Source organism: Trachurus japonicus, chromosome 18 (genome assembly GCF_045865225.1).
Source record: "Trachurus japonicus isolate A0001 chromosome 18, Traja_1.0".
Taxonomy (NCBI): domain Eukaryota; kingdom Metazoa; phylum Chordata; class Actinopteri; order Carangiformes; family Carangidae; genus Trachurus; species Trachurus japonicus.
Window position 1 is genome coordinate 26,394,974 of NC_140924.1, and position 23,095 is coordinate 26,418,068.

Below are 23,095 nucleotides of genomic sequence, written 5' to 3' on the forward strand. Positions count from 1 at the left end.
TTTAAGTGCCAGTCTGTGATCCAGCATTACCTCAGCTGTAAATCCACCCAGGATGCATTGATTACCAAACACTCCTTCCTGTACCAAGACAGGCCAAGGGAACATAATTCAAGTAAAGGTTCCTGTACCAGAGCAGCTCCTAATTAGTGGCTATTGGCAACTTGTGAAGCTAGTTCTAAAGTGATGGTAGATGGGTAATTGAGGCAAGCTAGTGGACACTGTTCTTATTTTGAGTATGAGTGTGTACAGCAGATATGACACTGATATGGATATTCACTGTCAAGGTCTGGTCATGTATTCACAAACAAGTGGATGAAAGGAGCTGATCACTGTGAGGAGGTGATAAAGAAGAATTTGGCAACACAACAAGACATAAGAAAGAATGTTTATTTAATATTATCTTGATTCTTAGTGCATTTGTCACATATGCAGTATAAATATATAAACTGGATTTACTGTAGAAGCAAATGATGTATAGCATTGATCAACACTGAGATGCACTACATTTGCTTTTCCAGTTGAATTCACACAAAGCAAAGAGCAGCAGCCAAAAAAACAGACATCAATGGTTGGAAAGTGATAAAGCTGCCGTGACCTTATCACCCGCTGACACCCACAACCGGATGCAGGGAGCGGTTCAGAGGGGCGACTTTATTACTCAGCACTTCAGCACACACAAACGTCTCCAGGCTCGCCCCTTCATCCAGTTCTGGTCGGACAATTTAGTGTCACACGGTGGGCCCATGGAGGAGGAGGAGGAGGAGGAGGAGGTGGTGGTGGTGGTGGTGTGAGCTGGTACAGCTCAGAGAATCATGGCCAGCCAGCCGACGATCATAGCCATGCCCCCCATGGGAGCCACCTTGCGTAGACCGGGGTCCCCCGTCAGGGCCTGGTGGTACAGAGAGCCACAGAACATCCCCATGCCTGCGATCAGGAGGGTGCCAGCCTGGAGACATTGAGAGAGGGACGGCACAAGAGCATTAAAGGGACAACAAGGAGTTTCTCCATCGGCAGAACGACAATAAAAAAGTCTCATATTAATGTGGATGAATCTACGTTACCCACACTTGTTAATGGGCCCATTTTCGATAAATATATGGTATGGTTTTGTCTCTATCGTTATTTTGTTATCATAGTGGTGGCGGAAATGCTGGTCGAGCCGACCAGCGTTTCTTTACTTTCAGTTTCGTGGCGAGTCATGAGAATAACGCCGCTGAATCGCCGTTTATGGTCGGAACTACGACGGTATGTGATCGTCTTCCAACCTCTGACTTTAATTCTTGATGAATGAAAACATGAGTCTAATCTAATGAGTTAATCCCGTGCGAATGCGCCATGTCAGTAATTTCAAAAGTAAAAATTCCCCCGCAAATGACCTACTATACTAGTAAAACTAGTCCCGTGCCAATCTGCATCTCAGTAATTGAAGGGCATTTTTTGTTTTTTTTTATTGCGCGCCTTTTCTACTTCTTCCCCGGTTGAAACCATACGGTACAGGTTGAAACATGGAGGCTGCGGTGGAAATTATGAGTGGCAATTTTGACAGGTGCAAATACAGTCTTGTCTTGGTACTGGAGACCCATTTAAATAAACAGCTCAGATCCATAAAAAGAGCGAAATTTGGGAGGATATTGAGATGGATGACGGCGGCCTTCAACAGACTAAATACAAATACCATGACGGCCCGTTACTGCGACAACAACTGCACACTGTTGCGAAGTCACGTTGCTGCTTTGACATTTTGTTTACATTTGCTTCTCACATGGATGTGACAGCAGCGGATGTTACGACGTGCAGCTTTGACGTCATGTCGGAGCCTTATGTCAGTAAATTTGAGTAAAATACAGACTTCACTTATCCTGTGCGAATGCACCACAAGAAACACAGACGTGGGGGGTAATTTACAAATCACCAGATGTCCCCAGGTAAAACTAATCCCGTGCGAATAGGGTATACTGTATGTCAGTATACGCCATAATAAATCATATTTGTCATGTTTTCACACTGTGTCGAATTTATCATCATAAGCCAACAACGCTGTATACTTTAACACACTTTAACAGGTGTGTTTGTTTAACCGAACCCACAAGAGATGGAAATGCTTTATCAGTCCTGAAAGTAGCAGCTGCAACTTCTAACTTTCTGTATAGCATAGATAAATAAAACTGTAATGAGGGAACCTGAGAATGTATAGCCTGCAGCCATTCACAGTGTTGTCGGTGTGTAATCTGCACTGCTAATTGTGTTAGTCATAATGTAATAAAACTAACACAAAAAGTGCAAAACCATCTCAGTGCTCAGTTGCCGGCTACAAAATTGCAAACACTGTAATTACGGCCTAAAGAATGTTGATTTTCTGTGTGGGACAGACAGGAAATGACTGGCTGACACTATCGCACTGGCTCAATTTTAAAGGACACTCAGTGCCCTGAGAGCTGGGATTAGGCTTCCATACTCACCACAGCAGGTTTACCAGAGTGGGCAGCACCCAGCAGGGCCAAGCTGTGGTAGAAATGGTACTTATTGGCAGTTTCAAAGAGCTGGAGAGGTAGACACACACAGAGAGGGAGAGAGGTTTCAGAGAAGAAAAAACAGCAATCCTTACTCTTTATTTAACTGAGTCAAAGAACAACTTGATGAAGCCAGTGGATAATTTATAAGTAATTAAGGAAAAAGGTTACCAACAGGTACCAATTAGACCATTTCCATCAATTAGGCCTAATTATGCAATTGCACAGGGGACGGTGACGGTCTGTCAGGTCAGACAGGAAAATATCTTTATACTTACAGGAAAACCTCATCTTAATTATGTCTGTAAGCTCACAAAACATACAAGTAATAAACTTCCCAAACTATAACTGCAATCTCAAAACTACAACATGTAAATTTAAATATCTTTGCAATACAATCTCAAGTGAAGACAATACAAGCAGACTGCCACAATCATCAACTAGCTAACTTTGAATATCAGATATTGTTATTAACATACCACTCTCTGGTAATCATCAGGGTCTTTGTCTTTGAAACCTGGAATGAGAGACATGAAGCAGTTCACGACATGACAATGTTATTCTCAAGTGTACCCTCGATATGGCATCATGATCCCAGTGGCTGTAAACACATCAACTTTACTGTACTGTGGAGATCCTGCAACTCTAGTGCAGTCATTATTTTGATATGTGAATCACATGATGTCTACAAAAGTCTTATGCTTAGACAGTAGCCTAATCAGTGCTGGTGAACCCTGTGGTGACATGATCACAGTAATGTTGTTGCATCCTCTTATCTTGTCAAATAGTCCAGTGTAATATCTTTAGATACTTGTAATGCCCTTGTATGAGCCAGCCTACTGTCTTAATCACTCATTTAACAAGGTTACCAAAAGACCAACATGGACAGTTGGCTGCCATTGACCCACTGCTTAAATAAGCCTGCTCCTCCATGACACTGTGGAGGCGGGTCACCTTGATTACGAAATTGATGATTTCCCTCAAACAACGGGCAGCTGCATTGGTCTTATGGGTGCCGAATTTACAATTATAGCATTTAACACTGAATGCATACATACATTCTCTATACAGAGCCATGCTAATGTTTCCAGGAGTGAGCGAACCTTAAATTAGCATTTTAGAGAATGGAGACTGGACTACAGAGCGGTGACACCACAGTTCCTCCTCGTTCTGTTTACTGTTGAGCTGAATGAAAAGACTCGTGCATGGGTACGTTGTGTGAGCTAATGTTGTGTACCCACCGTGAGCTCCGTATGCCCCAGCTGCCACCGCAGAAGCCCCTGACAGGGCTGCTAGCCTCCGGACGATAGCAGAAGCAGTCATGTTTTGTAGCTGCGTGTGAGTATCCACAGGCGGAAGACTGATGGTTATGCTGCCTTCACTGACCTTATCTCAGCTCCGACTTCTGAGCTACGGCGCGAAAGTCTCTCCCGTGCATGAGGCTAACCAACATTCAGCTGTTTATTATTATAAAATTATTGTTACGTAAGTGCTTATAGAGTGTGATAAACAACTGTTTAATAAAAACAACGTGACACTTTCTAACCTCAATCATTTGAGCAATAGTACACCGCTTCTTGTGACTCGTCCAAACGCTGTGGTCCTAATTACGATTTTTCTTTGAGCGCTTGAAAGCAGCAGCACGGGGACATGAAACTGCGCTTCATTCCAGGGCTCCGGGCCACCGCTCGCATCCGTTATCCAATAGGAGGTTTGAACCAAAATGGCGACTGTCGTGCTACAGTTTCAGCCTACGGGCAAATTTCATAACTTTACCAAATAGATCTGACACCGACACGACACTTGTATGGTCACTGTACCGCTTTTAGACTACTCTGCTTATGTATACGTGAGTGTGGGTGTTTTACTGTCATTGCTGCTCAGATGTAACTTGCTCTCTAATATTTTAGAAGAGACTGTGTGCAGCCAGGTAAAGGGGAAATCACTTACTGATACTATTATAAATTGTATGAAGCCTATCAAATCATAAGAGCTTGCTCAAACTGACTGTAATTCACTGGCCTCCAATTTGCAGATGGAAAAAGACAAACACATTGTTAATGTTTTACCTCTGCTTTGTTCACATTTGAAATGCATTATTCATGGCAGGATTGAATTATTAGGCTACTATTGTGCTGCTTTTGTATGAATAATTAATTTTCTCCACAGAGTGGGTGATTTGGCTGTAGAATGCTGCCGATTTCTGCTTCACCATTTGCACCAAATTGCTCCATAACACTGACTGATAGGCCCAGCGGTGCGGAGGGTGTAGACTAGGGTGCATTAGTGCGCGGCACTTTGCTATTTGTCCATCACCACAATTTGGGGAAACCTTGGTGGATTTCACTGCTTTGGTGAATTACTGCTAATGTTTGATGTGTTTTCCCTCCAGCAGATGTGTTGATGTTACCCTGTAATGAAAACACACTAATCCCTGCAGAGAGCCCACCAAAAGGGGGTGCTATATCGCTTCCTCATTTGCCAAAGTTTGTCCAGAGACGGTGTGTGCACGTGTTTGTGTGTGTGTGTGTGTGTGTGTGTGTGTGCATGGAGGGGGCAGAGGGACTTCTTCCAATTATCATATTGAAATTACGCAGGGTCACACTGCATTACTGGAGAGCCGCTAAACCACCAGTTTCCACCGAGCCTCGTCCTTAGCTGACTTTGACACTACATTAACACAATGCATACAATTAACACATTTTAATGACCATGTAGCTAATTAAAAATAAGCCTTATGAGTCAGGGCTCCATCATCAACTGTGAACTGAACCTGTGGCCAGTGTGGGTGTGTTTTCTGTGCAGACGTCTTCTGTGTGCCGTTATCCGAGTCTCTCTCAGTCGTGTGCACCCATGCATGTGTGGACTGCATGTCAGGCAGGATGCAGAAGGATGCTTGCTTAGCCTGCAGATGCATTTACTCACAGGTCATTTTCATTCCGGCCCGTGGCAGATGGGACAGCAAGGACAACAATAAAGTATGGCTTTACATCTTGTTTTCACAGACAAGCAGCAAATTATCTCTAAGTCCCAGCAGCCGTGTGCTGTGAGGTTCCTCCGAGAGCCAACATCCATCTCACTTCAGCCGGCCCGCCCTGCCTGTCCTCTCCTCTCTAGTGACTGTTTTTTTTCTTGCCGCTAAACTCCCGGTGTGTTTGAGTAGAAGCGTGTGCATGTATGTGTCTGATCTCCTCAGATTGGTTGCCCCCAGTCTCTCTCTTGTCGTGATTGAGCTGCGGCCCGACGAGGAAACATCCAGCTCTTGCAGAAAAGAAGCAGACAAGAAGGAAAACGTTGCTCGCATTAAACAAGGGAATGGAGTGAGCAGCACTTCTCACAAATGGGAACTGGTAGCTTGTCTTGCAAGCTCGGCGTTTACTTGACAGTCGGTGGCCTGGTGCATCCTCTTTCACAGTACTATGACAACGGCGACGGGCGACAGTGACAAGGAAAGAAGACGCTTTCATCCAGAAGAAAAAGGAGGAAAGTCGCCTCCCTCCCATCCATTCTCTCACTTCAAAACGAATGCATGCACACCTGCAATCTCGCTTGTCTCTCAACTTATTGTAGCGCCATGGGTTGTTTTGAAAATCCAATTTCCTGCTGTTCTTAGATACATCGTTAGGTATGTCTTGTAGCGATGCTTCTTTGTTCTTTTTTGCGATGCGGAAATTTAATGCAAATAAAGTAGAAACATCCCAAAATAAAAAAGAAACATTGCAGCTCTGTTTTGCAGCAGGTAACAAGACGGATGGAAACACCACAGCAAGGCCTCCAAAGTTGGCATTATTTTAAAGGGGAACTATGCAAGTGTGTTGCTAACCCTCCTCCCAGCCATGTTCATTTATTTACAACAAAGCCAGCAAGAAAACAATCAAAATAGTGTTAATAATCATATACAGTGTTGGGCATGTTACTGTAAAAAAAATTTGGGTAAAGTTACTTTCCCCAAAAAAGCAACTAAGGCTTGGAGCCTGCCTGTGCGGAGGAATACTGAGTGAGTTGGTTTGTTCCAGATAAACGTCTTTTTTTCAACCAGCTGATGCACTGGAAAAAAATGTGTAGCCTTTAACATACACTGTTATTTTGTGACGAGTAACGGTGCATTGTCAGTAAGGTAACAGCGTTATAACGGGGGAAACAGTAATTTTTTTGATTCCTTGTTACTAAAAAAGTAGTGCCGTTAGTAATGCTTATTTATAACACCGTTATTCCCATCACTGTATATCATATGATGTTACGATGTGTTTTTGTGTGGTCTCATCTCTCATAAACAAGAGATGGCGGGTTACGGAGCATGTTTGTTTCACAGTGCCGCAGAGACGAGAGCTGGGACTCCGGATCTTACAAGCTTGGTTTTCATCCAAGAGACATAGGTGGAAGGCAGAGAGCCATTTATTTCATTTAACCATCATAATTACTGTTTAATTAAGGTAAAAAATGTAGCATAGTTATAAGCTAAAAATACTGCATAGTTCCTCTTTAATCAAATTAATGATGCTGTCTAAAATGTCAAACTTGCACCAGCACTCCTGTTAGAAATGTCACAGGTGCCGTTCATCTCCTCCACTGCCACTCTCAGGGAAACAGGATGGCGATCCCTGCACGGCACGGCGCTGAAATATCTTTTTTGTGTCAAGGGCTTTGCCTGCTGTGTGGCGTGATGCCTCCACTCCCACTCCCACTCCCACCACCACAACCCTGATACTGAGATTTTTTAAAAGAAACCAACATTTCTGGAAAAACTCCATTAACCTTGATATGTTTTGACGGTTGCAGCCCCTTCACTGTCTCCGGCTCGCTGGGAGAAGCCTCAGCCACAGCCAATTATCTATCTGTTAGGGCGCTTTCATGTCTCCGAGATGTTTAGTCATAAATGTACGTATTGTGCCCCGGTGTCACAGCTTCTCATGCTCCGGCTCCATCACTCATCCATGCACTCGTCCATGTCATCGCATCCCTTTCAGCAAAGAGGAAAAAAAGAATGAAAGAGAGAGAGAGAGAAGGAGGGAGGCAGAGAGAGATAGAAGAGGCAGGCCTGTCGAGTGACATTTTGTCTGTGCGTCCGGGCTATTGTGTGCTGGGGGAGACAACACCAGTCATTGCCATTACACTGGCTGGCACACACACACTGGACCAAAACAGCCCCAGGATCACACACACACACACACACACTAGTATTTTCCTCTATTCTCATGTCAACACTGACAAATATTGGTCTGTGGATGTTTTCGCCAAGAAAGTTCCATTTTATTTCTTTTGTCGATGGTGTGGCAGGTTGCTGCCGATACTGCCTGCGTGTGCAGCTCTCGACAATACAATCAAAGCACACTCGGGCTCATGATTAATCCACTGAACGGTATTCAAACGGAGTCACTCTCGTTTTAATGTCAGGCTGTTTGTCCCCAGCTCGTATACGAAAACAAACACTCAGGCATGCACAAGCATGAAAATCTCAAATATGCATACGCACACACTCGCACACACACACACAAAGTTGCGGTAACAGCAGGCTCCCCACGCCGAGCGAGCATAATTAGCACACTCGTTAAGCTCATCTGCATCTCTCTTCAAAGGAGATCGATGCAAATGGATGGATTTAGCCACTGGCAGCAATTAGGCCAAAAAAAAATATCCTATCTGGAGAAACTTGGTTACAGCGAAGTAAAGTCGGTCTCGTTGTGGGGAATGAATGTGTTTTCTGCCCCGGCACTGAGCATATAATAGAATCCAAAACGAATGCTTTCATTTACTCTCATGTCAAATCCACTTCTGTTAATCACTCTCCCTACCAGCCCTCCTGGTTGTCACATAATCCAGGGCTTTAAGGGAGAATGAAGTTTCATTAGCAAAATATGTGACACCGTAACCAATTTACTTTACTAACAAGTATCGCCTGTGCGGCCGTATCCCTGTATATCTCTCTCTCCTTCCCTGTGCTGCATTGCACAATGAGGCACGCCAGGTGTCATCTTCCCTCATTACCATGAACATCCCACATCCACCGTCCCGCTGCTGTAACAACTAACTAGCAAACAGAGCATGTATTTATCCAGAGAAGACGATAATACTCAACAATGCAATATCAACTGCTGGTGGTGTAATAACTGTTTAAAAGTACTGTCCAGCTGTTTTAGGAAATTGCCAAGCTGTTTCTAAAAGTCAAACCAAATTTCAAAGGTTTAGATATCCCTTTAATAGAACCAGGTTGGCAGGAAAGTTCAGAGTTTGTTTGCATGAATAATTTTTACTGTTTGTTTTTGTGACCTAATGTTTTTTCCCCCTTTTTTAAAAAGACTGTTCTCAGTTGTACAGTTGTACTTGCGTTTCAAACGATCCAACAGGGACAATGAGAAGAAACAAGGGAAATCAACACAGATGAGACACATGAGCTAATCACAGGAGGAGAACACAGGAACTTCAAAATAAAACAGGAACTAAGGACAAATCATGACAGTTTCCAGTGTGGACAACCACCAGATAGAAATAGAAAAAGAAAACACTTTATTGTCCAGCCAAGGCAGGAAATCATCCTTTGTTCTCACCCAATTACATAAAGATACAGACTTGTAAACAGGGTTTATACAAAACAAATGTGTCAACAAGGAGTACATCACACAAGTATGATCATGCACACAGAGCATCTGCATCAGTTCCATACAGACACCCATCACGCCTAGGGTCCTCACTGACTTGACTTATTGATTATAATTGGATGGCGTTGGAGATGAAGGAGTCCTTATATCATTTCCTGGCCAGAGGTTTTCTATAGTGGCGCCCTGAGGAAGCATCTCAAACTTACTATGGAGGGGGAGTGTCTCATCAGCAATGACTGACAGGGCTTTCCTCTGTATTAAAAACAAAGATGCTCTAACTAGGCTGAGATAGACTCTTCCCAAAATGTCCAGCCTGACCCCAATCCCCTTTAGTTCCTAAAAACATTCTCTGACTGGCCTTTTGGTAGATTAATGCACGCGTTCATAACAACTCGAAGGTCGGAATTCCCAACTCGGAAATTTCCGACTTCCAACATCATTCATGCTGCAGGAACTCGGAAGAGAAAAAACATAGATAGCCTACCCGAAGGAAGTTTGGCATATTGTGGCTCATAGCTTAATACGAAAAATATATGCAGCAGCAAATTGTGTTTATTTTGGAGGCAAATGAAGAGAGGAGACGCCGCAGACGAGTGCACATAATGGCCTTGATAACAGTTAGACGTTATTTCTGTCACATACGAGGACCACAATTTCACACAATTAAAGACGAGGGCTGCCATGTTTTGATGTTGTTGTGACGTCAAGTTGGAAAGTCGGAGCTCTGGTATGATACCCGAGTTTCCAACCTGTAATTTCCGAGTTCGACGCCGTTCAATTCATTTTTTTGCAACTCTGAGCTCGTTTTTTTTCTGATTTCCAAGTTGTCTTGAACGCAGCATAAGCACTGAAACTCAGTTTGTTGTCCATAAATAAATGTGGGATCAGTGAGGGAGTGACATCATCACATGACTCTGACATCATCCCTATTTGATGGAAATGGTGATGTTCCAACCCTACACCTGTCTACCTTGTCACTGTGACCTTTTCATGGGACTTGTTGAAAACAGTAGTAGAACTCCACACTTAAAGTCAACAGGCTTCATCATGGGCTCCACTAATGTCTTTACCAAATTTACAAAAATCAATCCAAAAAAAATCACCATGATATATAAAAAATAGGCTATATAGAGGGGAAAGGATCCATGAGTAAAATGAGAAATATTCAGTGCATTTACAAAATATTATTAGGGGGAGACACGACAAATGAATAGAGTAAAAATTTTAAGTAACAGATATCACCATGAAACTTCTCAAGTTTATGACTTACATTAAGACAAATATTTTTTGTATTACAAGTTTTGTCAAATTTTATGTTTAAATATGTAAATGAGGCAATATCTGATGAAATATGCACTAATTTGCATACATTTCCAGAACCGAAATCTGAAAAATGGATAAAGCTACTTTCAAAATTCTTATTTTATTTTGTTGACATATTAGAGTCAGAATTTGAATGATATATGAACAATCCCCTCTGTAAAAACCTTCAGAATATAGACAGGACTCAAACTGGAAGGTTTGGTTTCTGTAGGTGCTGCTGAAGTGGAGATTTCTAGCTCAGAGTCTGAGGAAAAACTCGTTTTGAGAAAACGGCCTTTAAAGACTTGTACTGTAAAATTCCATAGATTGTGAATGTAAATCATACTTTTACGATTTGTTGTGGATATGAGGAGGAGATGACCATTTTTGGAGCCTACATCATTGTTCAGGAGAGAGAGAGCTTTACAATGACGGTATGACATGGGTCAGATAACAAGCACAGCACAGTATGTCACAGTAACATGTTAACTTTTGGCGAATTTAGGAGAAATCTACTGACAAAAGAGACAAAATGATGTAAAATAACCACCTTTATGTGGATTTTCTACCATTTCGTTTGACTTTTATGAAAGAATACATGTTAAGGAAGAAAAATAGCCAAAAATCTCAAAATTGATCAGTGCATGAAAAAACAGTGTTTTATAGTTGTCCTTATAGTTGCAACATGTTGCATAGTGGACGCCAAAGAGACATTTGGAGAAGCTTCCTTCTTCTCTACAAGTCCAGTGTGGTCCATGTCCTGGATGATGGAGACGACGTCCTCCTTGGCAGAGAGACAGGTGTCGTCTCTGTCAATCTGGTTGGATGGACAAATTTGAGGACCCTTTGCCTTTTGAAGATGGCTTTCACCATGAGTCTGGCTCCTGTTGTGCAGTCACCATGCACCAGAGATGTAGGAGCTGATCCAAACCGACAGAAGCAGGGAAGTACAGAGTTAGTCAGCAGTATACCAGTCTCAGCAGGTTGGTTCCACGTCCCCTGCAGAGCGTGGACCGGTGCTGCTCTGACAGCTGTATTTTACCAAATAGGAAAATGACTATACTGCTTGTCAACTGTGAAGCTGCTGCTGGTGTTGGTTTTTGGTTTGGTGGCTGAAAAACATCACGCCTCATTGTTCAATCCTCAGCATTCCCAACCTTTGCCGCAGGTTGTATTGTTGTGCGCTCCAAGTCAGAGTGAAATACACACACAGAAGGAGAAGGGAAGCAGAGTAACCAGGAAGCAACTTAATCAAAGCTGTCACACAACATACACCAGTCACATCATGGCGTCATCCTCCGGGCTGCTGCGGCTCGCCTCATCCGTCTCAGTCACTTTACCTTGCATATTCCTCACGTCCTCTGACTCAATCAGGCTGTTTTCACCTTTAATGAGTCCCATAGTACTGGATGCTGTTTTTCTTTTACTTCCACCACACAAACACCATTTTCCACTGCTGCACGGACGACTGATGGACGTGTACATGCTCGAGGCAGAGAGGAGGAGGAGAGGAGGCTAAGGCTGTTTATGTCTATAAGTTCAACATTATGAGGCTTTTAATATTCCGGCGAGGCAAATGTTGGCTAAAACGTGATCAGCATCCCTCCCGGCCTGAGTCCCATCAGTGGAGTTAATTAACAGAGGAGTGTGGCTTGGCTTTTTCTCAGGGTGTTTGGAGATACCTGATATGGTGGGATGAGTGCAGGTTAGAGGAGGTTAATGTCACAGTCTGGGTATTTGACGTGGGGTCGTGTGAGGTACTTCTACACAGTCAGTGTATTTTACCTGCGGTAGATCCAGATCCTGCCCTCTCGGTTTAGAGAGGAGGCTTGAGTGATGTGCTGCTGTGCTGTGGATGGAGCTGATGTCAAAAACATGCTTTTACCTAGTGGAAAAAGCCAATATCAGCTGAAGTGTGCGCTCGACGTTGTCCTCACACGGCCCTCTCCTTTGAATCCACTTTTTCTCAACTGCTGAAATACAATATTCCTATGCACCAAGTGCACCAACCCACAGCTCTGTCTGATTCAAACAGCTGCTCTGTGGCAAAGGTGCATAGTGAATCTCAATGGTTGAGAAAATACGCCGGGTTGTGTGAGGTAGTCATGCATAGTGTGTGTGTGTGTTACCAGCAGTGGAATCAAAGAGGTAGCAGGGAACACAGCACACTATAGCATATAGCCATAGTGATAAAAACACTTTTAAAGGACACCCACTGGAACAATATCCATTTAAGTGTATATGTCACTATTTGCTGGTCTACCATATTCCTAGAGTATGCACTGTACTACACTGAAAAATTTTATTTGTTGACTTTATTTAAAAAAAAAAAACTTTTACTCAAAAATTTCAAGTAAAGTAGATCGTTAATTCTAAAGGTGCGTTCACACCGGACCTTTTATTTTTGTCCCTGTCGCTCGTATCGCTCCGAGAAAAACGCTCCGACGCTCAGCTGCATTCGCTCGTCAATTTGGCACAGAGCCACAGACTCGCATTTTCGCTTTGAATGACGTCATGCCCACTGCCATGTGCCTCTGTTTACACCGGCACCACCGGGATTACGGCAGCCAATCAGCACTGAGCGACGAGCGACCGCCGGCCGGAGAGTTGGGATTTCTCATCTCGAGCGGCAGGAGCAACTTGAGCGAAAAAACGCTCCGACGCTCCGTCGCTCCGTCGCTCCGACGCTGACGCTCCGAGCCCCAACGTTTTTTCGCCTGGGCGATAAAACGCTCCATCGCTCGTTTGCATTGACTTAACATGTAAACTCATCGCTCGTTCTAAAAACAAAAGGTCCGGTGTGAACGCAGCTTAAGTTGAAAAGAACTTTGTTTAGACAACTATAGTCAAAAAGTTAAATTTAATTTCTTGCAGCTTCTAAAAACAATACTCACATTCACATACTGATAACGCACCGTTCCTAGTTACACTTGTGGCCTCGGCATGATGTTTCCTCTTGGCATGTGAGTGTCCTGTAACTCCATTAACTCACTGAGTGCCAACCACGTAATTTCTTGTTTTTCGTTCCCATGCGTTGAGTGCCAAAAATGTAATTTTACATTTTTTGCTTTTTTTATTATTATGAAAATAGACACTTTAACACACCTTTATGTGTAAATTTTGGGACTCTACGACGAGCAGAACTGAAATAGATGACAATCAAAAACTCCTGACAGCTCACGATCTGGAAGTTTTTATCATAACTCGGCTTTTGCAAACCGAGTTCTGCATGTGGATGCAGCAGCTGCTCTGCTCTCACCCGCGAGGCTCCAGCAGCTCGGAGCAGAAACAGGAAGAGGGGGGGGGCAAGTGTGGGTTGCAGACGGAGGAGCCAGGAATTGAACCACCGACCTTCCAGTTTGTAAATGTTTCTATGGAAGATGGTTCTTCTTCTTCTCCTTCTTTTTTTCCATCTTTTTGGAGGGTGGCAACCATAGATCTATGGTGGCAACCAGCTTTAAAGGAGCATTACTGCCATCTTCTTTTGAGGATGGTTAATCCTTACCCTCATATTTTTCAGTAAAGGTTACTTTATCCTGATGAGTTTAGTTACTTTCCTCACCAGAAAGTTGTATTAACTAAGTGTAAGCTAGGATAGTCAACAAATTGAATGAGTTAAGATGAGTCTTTATTTTAAGTAAGGATCAAAATGACTTTTTACAGTGTACACTGCAGCTTGGTGAATCAGAGACATAAAGGTCACTTTGTTTTGATGGGAAGAGATAGCACTGATAATATCCAACATGACACATCCCATGCACTGCAGCACACTGATCTGCTGCTGTCCCAGTGCTCCCAATTGCCTCTCTGAGCTGGCAGCACACTGACAGCACATGCCTACCTCACACACCCGAATTATCCCTTTAAGCCCTGTTGTCTAGCACCTCAGTGGACAACCACAATGAGCGGAGAAAAAATGTAAAGAAGGTGGTATCAGGTCTTCTACAGCCCATTTCCCTGTGTGTTGAAGACAGGAGCACAAAGAGGAATCAAGAGGAAAGTCTTTGCAGCAGCTTTACAGCCCTGGCTTTATAGAAACTCCTGTTCATTAGTCATATACCTGGAGAGAAGTTGGAGATGTGAAGCTCAAAGCCGAACCAAAGAGGATTCATTTTTCTTATACTGTCTCAAAAAATGGAAAGCATCCTGGCAACACTCACAATAGAATGTCTTCATACACGAATGAATCAGCTCCATAGGCGACAGGCAGGTGCCTCATTTAATGCTGCCATGCTTGACCAACATAGTGGAGAGCGGTGTTTCTTTGTGTGACCAACATACAGTACATTCACCATAGGCCTCACTCTGAAAGAATGTTATTTGCTTCTTTTAAATCATTTTGAATGCCACCACAGCCTTAACTAAAAACTTCATCTGTATGCAGCTTTCATAGTAAGAGTATTATTTACTGCTGCTATCTACAATTGCAAAAGAAAGGGGGGAAAAAAGAGATATATAATTACTCGTGCCAAGTTTGGAATGGAAAACAACATTGCACTTATTTTTTTTAAGGACACAAAATGGTTGTGTTATTAAAGGAGAACAAAATGTATTTTCTTCTATTCAAATTGTTAAGCAGCCAATCAGATGTTATCTGCTTTAACTTGAAACATTGTTAAAGTGTGCCGCACTGCACTGTTACATCTATACCAGCCTGTTGATTTAACATTGAATCAATGCTTGTTTAGATAAAGACAGACACACTTTTTTGTCAACCTTTGAAAGAATATTCGACAACCCCCCAAATTCACATAGACATAATTTTCGACATTACCCCGGTGATTTATCGGCCCGCTGTGCGTTTTGCTTTAATTTCCTCAACTTTATCTTTCAGATTTCTGCCTTTCACCCTAATAAAATGGCGTGAAAATTGAGTTTGTGGGACTGTGAACATCATAAAAAAAATCTTTTGAGAAACTCTTTCTTCGGTCGGTGTGGGTTACTTTGGATGAAATGCAATTCCAGTTGAAAGTAAACTGGTTTCCGCTCAGAGTAAAAAAAAAGGTCTTTTGAAGTTTACACTGAAGAAGGTACCCGCTGAAATATATGCGCTTGTTACTGTACCACATTACAAAAGATTAAAGAAGAGTAAAGCCCTGGGGAGGTTTGCAGATTGAGAAAGCACTATACCAAACACAAGTGTTGTACATATTTCCCTACATCAACACCCTTTTTAATGAACAAGTTACTTCTTCATTCCTTCATGTCCACTGCAAATCCATTTAGTAATCTAGTAATCTGTTGGTCATTATGCTGTCATGTACAAATTGCATGTTGTTTAATCTTCAGCACCTTCTATTTGTTTAATTCTTATCTAGATCTTCCTCTCTGCTGCTGCAACAAGCCCACTTTCCCCATGGGGACCGTTAAGGTTTCATCTAATCACCTAATCTAATAAGATGAAATGTTCAAGAGTTGTACACATTGCAAGCGTAACTATTGCTTTAAGCCGAACGTCATCCATCTGGAACCATGATGCTGGTGATGGAGTCATTCAAGATGTCTGTCATTTGTATATTTCTCCCAGAGGAGCCACTTCCTGCGTTCATTATGTTGATTTACCTCCACTCCTTATGCTCCCTCTCCGTTTTGGACGGCTTTGCTCACAAGGCAGCAAGCTGCAACAAAAACAGAAGTAATGTGAACCGTGGATGACTTAAATACCGTATGTAAATATATATATATAAAACAATTACAGTCAGCAAAATGTCAAGCCAGGATAAGCCTGCCTAATAACCTGTAAAATGATGTCTCCTACTTATTATTCATAATGGAGTAGGAAACACGTGGAATTCCATCCACACAGTTGGATAATGAACTGTAGGCTACAGCAGTGTGCTGTGTTTATCTAGAATTTAGCTATATCACAACTTCAATCATTTTTATTGCTGTTGCAGTCAATTAACCTACTCTTTATCACCCATTACAAAAGAATCACATTACTAATTATTCAACAACCAAATTAACTGTGAGTCTTTGAAGAGACTCGATGGTTAACTTGTTAGGGAAATAAATTAAAAGTCAATGTAATGGGATCGTGTCTCGGTTGGACCATTTGGTTGACTGTTGTAGTTGCCATTGGTTTTATCTTCAAGCTGGTGGTTTCTGCAGCATGTCTGACTGTCTGACCTACACTGATCAGGTGTTACATTCTGACCAGCTGCCTAATGTTGTGTTGGTACCTTTTGCTGCCAGATATGCAACAAACTGTGCTGCACTGTGTATTCTGACAGCTTTGAACCAGCATGAACTTCTACAGCAGTCTGAGCAACACTAGCACTGCTCTGTTGGATCAGACCACATTGGCCAGCCTTCACTCCCCACATGTATCAATGAGCCTGTGACCACTTCACCACTGTTTTTCCTTGGACCACCTCCTGACCACTGCAGCTTTTCACATGAGAGACCCAGTCGTCCTTGTCAAACTGGATCAAATCCTTACGTTGCCCATTTTTCGTGCTTCTAACACAGGGGTGTCAAACATATGGCCTGCGGACCAAAACCGGCCCGCCAGAGGGTCCAATCTGGGTACAAAAGAGGTATAATGTTGTTGAAATTACAAGTATTTTTCTCAAGAAGTTTCAGGTTGTTCATAACGTTCTGTAAAAGGATAGTTCATTAACTGTAAACATCTTAATAATGTACTTTTCACTGAAACAAAGGGAAAAAATTTAGAGTTCTCATTATTTACAGGTCATATGCTATCATTTTACAGGTCCGGCCCCCTTGTTATAGATAGATAGATGTATGAGTTTATTTGTCCTTTCCAAGGAAAATTGTTTTCACCATTTCGTACAGAGCAGCCTCGAGAAGTGCAACTTACATACATTAACATACATTCCCACATTTCATACACCTCAATTACATAGAGACATAAGAACATAAAAACATGAGACATAGAACCCTGCACCCCACATTTACATGTGCATTCCCCTGGTTATGTTCTTTTCATTGTCTTATTTAGTTCAGCTATGGCAGATGGGATGAAGCTTTTGTTGAATTTTATTTTCTTCCAGGTCAGCGTTCTATACTGTTGGCCAGAGGGGAGGAGTTTGAAGTGTGGGTTGAGTGGGTGGCTGGGGTCAAGTGCTATGGAGTGAGCTCTGCGTACTGTGGCCGAGACATTGAGGTCTGAAAGGTTGGGGGTGGGGAGTCCAATAATCTTGGCTGCTTTGTGTGTGAGTTTATTCCTGTTGGGAGCTGACAGTATGTTGAAGAAGCAGGGGGAGCAGTAGAGGAGTATTGGTTGGATGATGCTCTTGTATAGTAACAGCAGGAGGTGGGGGGCAACTGAGTGTGCTGATGGCAGAGAGTCTTTGTTGGCAGCGTTTATGGATGTCAATGGTGTGTTTTTCAAAGCTTAGTTTATTGTCCAGGGTGAGTCCAAGATATTTGTGGCTCTCTACCACCTCAACTGCTTCGCCATGTATGATGACAGGGTTGTGAGTGGAGTTTGGGGCTGACCTGCTGGGGGAGTTGAAAACCACTTCTTTTGTTTTGGAGACATTTAGTTGTAGATGATTATCTGTACACCACTGAGAAAGGTATGAGATGGAGTTGTGATAGTCCATTACTGAGTTATTGTCTTTTACCAATGCCAGTACTGCAGTGTCATCTGAGTATTTCAGATAGGTGGTGATGGGTGAGGGGCTAGTGCAGTCATTGGTGTATAGGGTGAACAGAAAAGGGCTCAGGACACAACCTTGTGGGCCTCCCGTGTTGGTGATGGCAGGTGAGGAGATGGTGCTGTTATCATATTGGGCTGTGTGGCCCCTGAACTAAAATGAGTTTGACACCCCTGTTCTAACACATCAACTTTGAGGACAACATGTGCACCGACTGCCTATCCCACCCAGTAACAGGTGTCATGATGATGCTATAATATTTACTTCACCTGTCAGTGGTCACAATGTTGCAATGTTGATGCCTGATTGGTCTATCTCCTGCTCATTGTCTTCAATGTAGCAATATCATTATTTCATTCAGATACAGACCATTTTTTCCATTTCCATACATACAGACCGGCAAGATGGTGTGTGTGTGTGTGTGTGTGTGTGTGTGTGTGTGTGTGTGTGTGTGTGTGTGTGTGTGTGCTAAAGTATCCTTGTTGGTCTCCCTTGGAAGAAATTTGTCTTGAACAGAGGGGTCAGCTGAATACACATTCCAATCACACACAATAAACATCTAATACAACAGCACCAATTACATATTAAATAGTTAGCAACCCATAAAAAATGTAATTCAGCATCTCAGTGCAACTTCAGCATCAAATGACCTTAAAAGTTCCTGTTTAATGTGTTCATCCTGAACAATCTGCTCATTAATGAGCTTCACTGATAGTGAGTGTTTTATCGGTTGTGTTTACACAGAGGAACTCTGTCAATCCCCAGATATTTGTACGAACTGACCTGCTCAATGTTACATCCATGCATGGCAACAGGGCTGCAGTCCCTGATTGGTCAGGGGTCCACCAGCATTTCCACTGTTTTCTCTGTGTTGCTCTGTGTGTGCATAACCATGTGTGTGTAGTTGAGATGGACTGAAGCAAATATGAACCTCTCTCATACATACATACATACGTTGCTATGGGGCACTTTTGGGGATATTGCATGACTTGTATTATATACATCAGCTGGAGACATGACCTGATATTAACCACTGCACTGACCCATACATTAGCTTTGTCCCAGCTACAGTAGATAGTGACATGGCTTTTTACTCAAAGGACAAGCTGTCCTCAATGAACTGGTCTTTTAGCATGAAATTGTTACAGTAAAAGGTGAGCCTATGAAACACACACACGGCACTAGCATAAACAGACACAGCATGTGAACTTATTAGTGTTAATAATGTCTACGTGTGCATATGTGATCACAAGGCCATGCAGCCAAAGTTTCTGGGGCATAGGAAGTAATAAAAAATGCAAAGTCACACTGTGCAGATATCTCTCTCTCTCTCTCTCTCAGCATGGCAGCTTGCATGGAAGGGACGCGTGGTGCTGCAATTAGCACCGGCTGATTCATGGATGTGGAGGCTACGGCAGTGCTCAGATGGGCACACTTAAAAGCAGATGCCACTCCAGCTAATGGGGTGTGTATGTGTGTGTGTGTGTGTGTGTGTGTGTGTGTGTGTGTGTGTGTGTGTGTGTGTGTGTGTGTGTGTGTGTGTGTGTGTGTGTGTGTGTGTGTGGTGTGGAGATACTGAGTTATATAGACAGTCAGAGAGAGGAGGTGGCATACCTTGGGAACCAATGCCAGTGGAGCTACTTTAGCACTAATCTGGCAGGCTCCCTGTTGCGAAAGATCAGAGAAGAGGGATACGATCCCCGACCCCAAGGGGCTGGCGGCTTGCTGAGGAACAGAGATAGAGGAAAACAGGATGGGAAGGGAGGGAGGGAGGGATGGAGGAGAGCAGGGCTTGACAGTAGTAAGCTGTGCGAGGTAGAGGAGTTGTGAGCGAGCCTGGGAAACGGAGGGCAGGTAGACAGATCGCCACAGCCCCTCACCCGGCAGAGGTAAGATGGGGAGGAAAAAAAAGTTGGAGGTGAACTAAGGAGCAGGTTCACAGCAACAAGGGAGAGAATGTAAAATACGTCGAGAAGCTGGGGAAGAGTCCACTGGGAGAGATTTGATGAGAGATAAGCAGATGGAGGAGGTGTGTTGTGTTGTGGTTGTAGAAGTGCTGGTTTCTCTGAGGAGATGTTGATCACCTTGACAATTACTACCTTGCGATTTTTCTTTTCTTTTAGGATACCTCTGAACAGTTTTATTTGTGTTTAGGATAAATTAATGATTCATTTTACCTTTACAACTCACTTTATTAATATTCTAGTAGCAAGGAAAATACAGCCGCCCCCCTGCAGTTTCCTACTCACGGGCTCATGCACATGCTTCATACATGCATGCAACATAAGCATCACAGCTCGTAGGAACTCTTTTAAAGGAGAATTCCGGTCATTTTCGACCCCTAAATCCTTGTCCTGATAGTGGATGGTAGATATTTGATTATAAGTGTTTGTTGTGGTTGAAAGAATTGCCCCCATAGGTTAGCATTGCAGCTATCCAGAGCGCCGGGTAGCCATGGTGTAACTCCGGTTTGCCTGCTTCAATTTTAGTCGCGTTTTTTGCTCCCCCCAGCACTGGGTGACCATCGATTTAGGGGTCAAAAATTACCGGAATTCTCCTTTAATGAGTTACGTTTTCTAAAGTGTGAAAACAGAGCCAACAAATGACGTCATGACATCAAGTTTGGTCCCTGAGCATTTAAATTATAATATGCTCTAAGGTGATTTTTGTGCATTCACATTAAAACTTTATTGCCTATCACAGCCTTAAAGTGCTAGTAATTCACATTTCTATAAAAACAATTCATCAGTGTGAGGGGGAGAATCTGATTTATCAACTTACACAGTGATGATAGGTCATTGTTGGCTTAAGTACAATCTGTTGCAGGTTTAATTATCTTTGGGCAGGTTTAAAAAAGCTCATTTTATCTTGTAAAGATGAACGATGTGCTTCCAGAAAAGAGATTTTACATAATTTGTGTTTTTTTATCAGCAAAGATTGATTTTTTGGCCACTTATGGGCAGTGGAACAAGATGACAACCCAACACTGATACATAGTAGATATGCCAAAATATGTGAGCAAACAGTTGCCAATGTACACATCCAGTTGGACATGGAGCTACATTATCATTTATTTGGAGTTGTAGTTTTCTGGCCAGCTGATCAATGCAGGTCCAATATTCACTCTCCCTTCGCTCTGTTTTTTTTTCTCTCTTTCCCTCCAGCAGCTCCTGAGTGAAATATCTGGCTCCTCAGCTGCCAAATGCCTGGCTGTGTTCTGGAGCTGGCTGCTGCTAACGTTGTCTCTCTGCTGCAAGAAGCACACAGAGGGTTAGAGGTATCTGGCTGAAAACAGCTGACTGCTGCAGAAAAAGGGAGAGGGGGATTGATGAGAGCAGTGAAACTGAATCAAAACAGGGAAAGCTTCAATAGGAAAATAATCTACAATGATGCTAAAAGATGCTTGTGAGATGACCTTTCATGGTGCATGTTGTAAGTGCACTGTGTCTGTTTATTTGTCTGCAGGATTATGCAAAAAAAAATTTAAAAAGCACTGAACTGTATTACAGCTAACTTGGTGGACTCAGATCATAATGTGAATGTTAATTTAGGGTGAAGGATGTAAGAAGCTTTTTGAAAGAAAAAATTTAAATATTTTTTTATCTCACACAACTTGACTTCACCAGATAATGCATGCCTGCTGAGCAACGGCGCTAAGACCGGGAGCTGATGAGGAATCACAATTGGTACTTTTTCTCCATTGCAACTCTGAAGATAAAAAAAAGGTCAAGAGTGCAGCAAAGGGTCAGACATGCTTACTGCTACATGCCATTGCCCCTCTACTGACCTGCATAATGCTTCAGTTAAAATTCATGGCTCACCTAACACAATCTCTGCAGCTATTTGTGAATTCACCCCAAATAAAAAATAAAAACCAAACCAAAACAACGTTATAATAAATAACACTGTGCCCAAACCTAAATCCATGAATGTGGAAAACAAGAGCTCGATGCCAGGAGGGACAGAGCGGCACAGCGGGGGAGGAAGGGAGTAAGGTTGGGAAAACACTGGTTACTCCCCCAGAGGGCAGATAACTCTTAGTGGGCAGAGAGGTAGAAAGAGAGATGGTAAAAAAAAGGGGAAGAGAGAATAAATGTGAAGCTACAAGGAAGTCAAGAAAGATTACCGACGAAGAAGGTGGAAGTGCAGGAGGGGGGGGACAGGGCGCGATGGGTAAGAGGTTTAAAGGTGCAAGGGCGAGAACATGGAGGACAAGAGGAGGACATGGAGAGATGTTGAACTCTCGGTGTCGCGCCGGATGAGTGTGAAGCGGTTACAGGGTAATCACCGCTGCAGGAACAGTAGGTGAGTGAGCACATTTCATTTAACATCTATTTGTGCCATGCACAGTTCCTCTCCTTCTCCCTCTCCTGGCAGGCTATACCGCCCAACTGTGCAGAAGCCCACACTTCTTTTTTTTCTCTTTTTCCCCAACCAAAACAGCTTTGTGAATTAAAAGCGCCTGGCATCCGCTTGCAGGAGTTTGTCCTCAGCTATTTGGAATGACAACTTCGCAGGCCCCGGCTCTCTCACCGAGGAAAAACAGCCTGTAATTATGTGTATAATGGTGCGTGTGCACACTGCACAGGTGAGCGCACGCGTTACCACTGTCCTTAGAATTAGTCATACACCAACAAATAATTGTTTCTCTTTTGATAGTCTGTTTTAATCTCTGTAACGGTGCAGGCTCCCACAGTCTGCAAACACAGGAAGGGATTTGTGGCCATGCTCAATGGGTCAGCGTGCAGGAAAGCAAATTAGGCGGAGGGAAAATGGGCTTTCTGCGTACTGTGGGGGCCGCAGACAGAAAAGGTTAATGGCTTCATGAGATTACAATGACATATTATCGCAAACACCTCCGAGCAAACTAATTATTTGATTGTAATATTGCAGAATGTTAACAGTCGCCGCAGCCTGGTGTTAATGGAATATTAAATCCACAGGCCGACATACACATGTGATTGCTACATATGTGCTATTATAATTTCCCATGTACATATGTGTACCAACATATACAAGTCTTAAAGGGAGTGTTCAACATGTTGGCAAATTGGCCCATTGC

General features: G+C 43.0%; 1 protein-coding gene across 2 annotated transcripts in view; it reads right to left on the minus strand.

The window, feature by feature from the left end:
* Window positions 1-373: 373 nt before the first annotated feature.
* tmem256 (transmembrane protein 256) overlaps window positions 374-23,095 on the minus strand; it is a 68,402-nt gene continuing 45,680 nt past the window's right edge. Inside the window, exons 2-5 of one of the 2 annotated variants that reach the window (XM_085806194.1) lie at window positions 3,752-3,843; window positions 2,990-3,027; window positions 2,460-2,540; window positions 374-946 (exon numbers count right to left, since the gene is read on the minus strand). In XM_085806194.1, coding sequence (XP_085662320.1) covers window positions 803-946; window positions 2,460-2,540; window positions 2,990-3,027; window positions 3,752-3,833 — 345 coding nt within the window. In that variant the 5' untranslated portion in view covers window positions 3,834-3,843 and the 3' untranslated portion in view covers window positions 374-802. Of the gene's footprint in view, window positions 947-2,459; window positions 2,541-2,989; window positions 3,028-3,751; window positions 3,931-23,095 lie in introns of those variants that run through there. The other variant, XM_085806193.1, reaches the window with a different exon arrangement.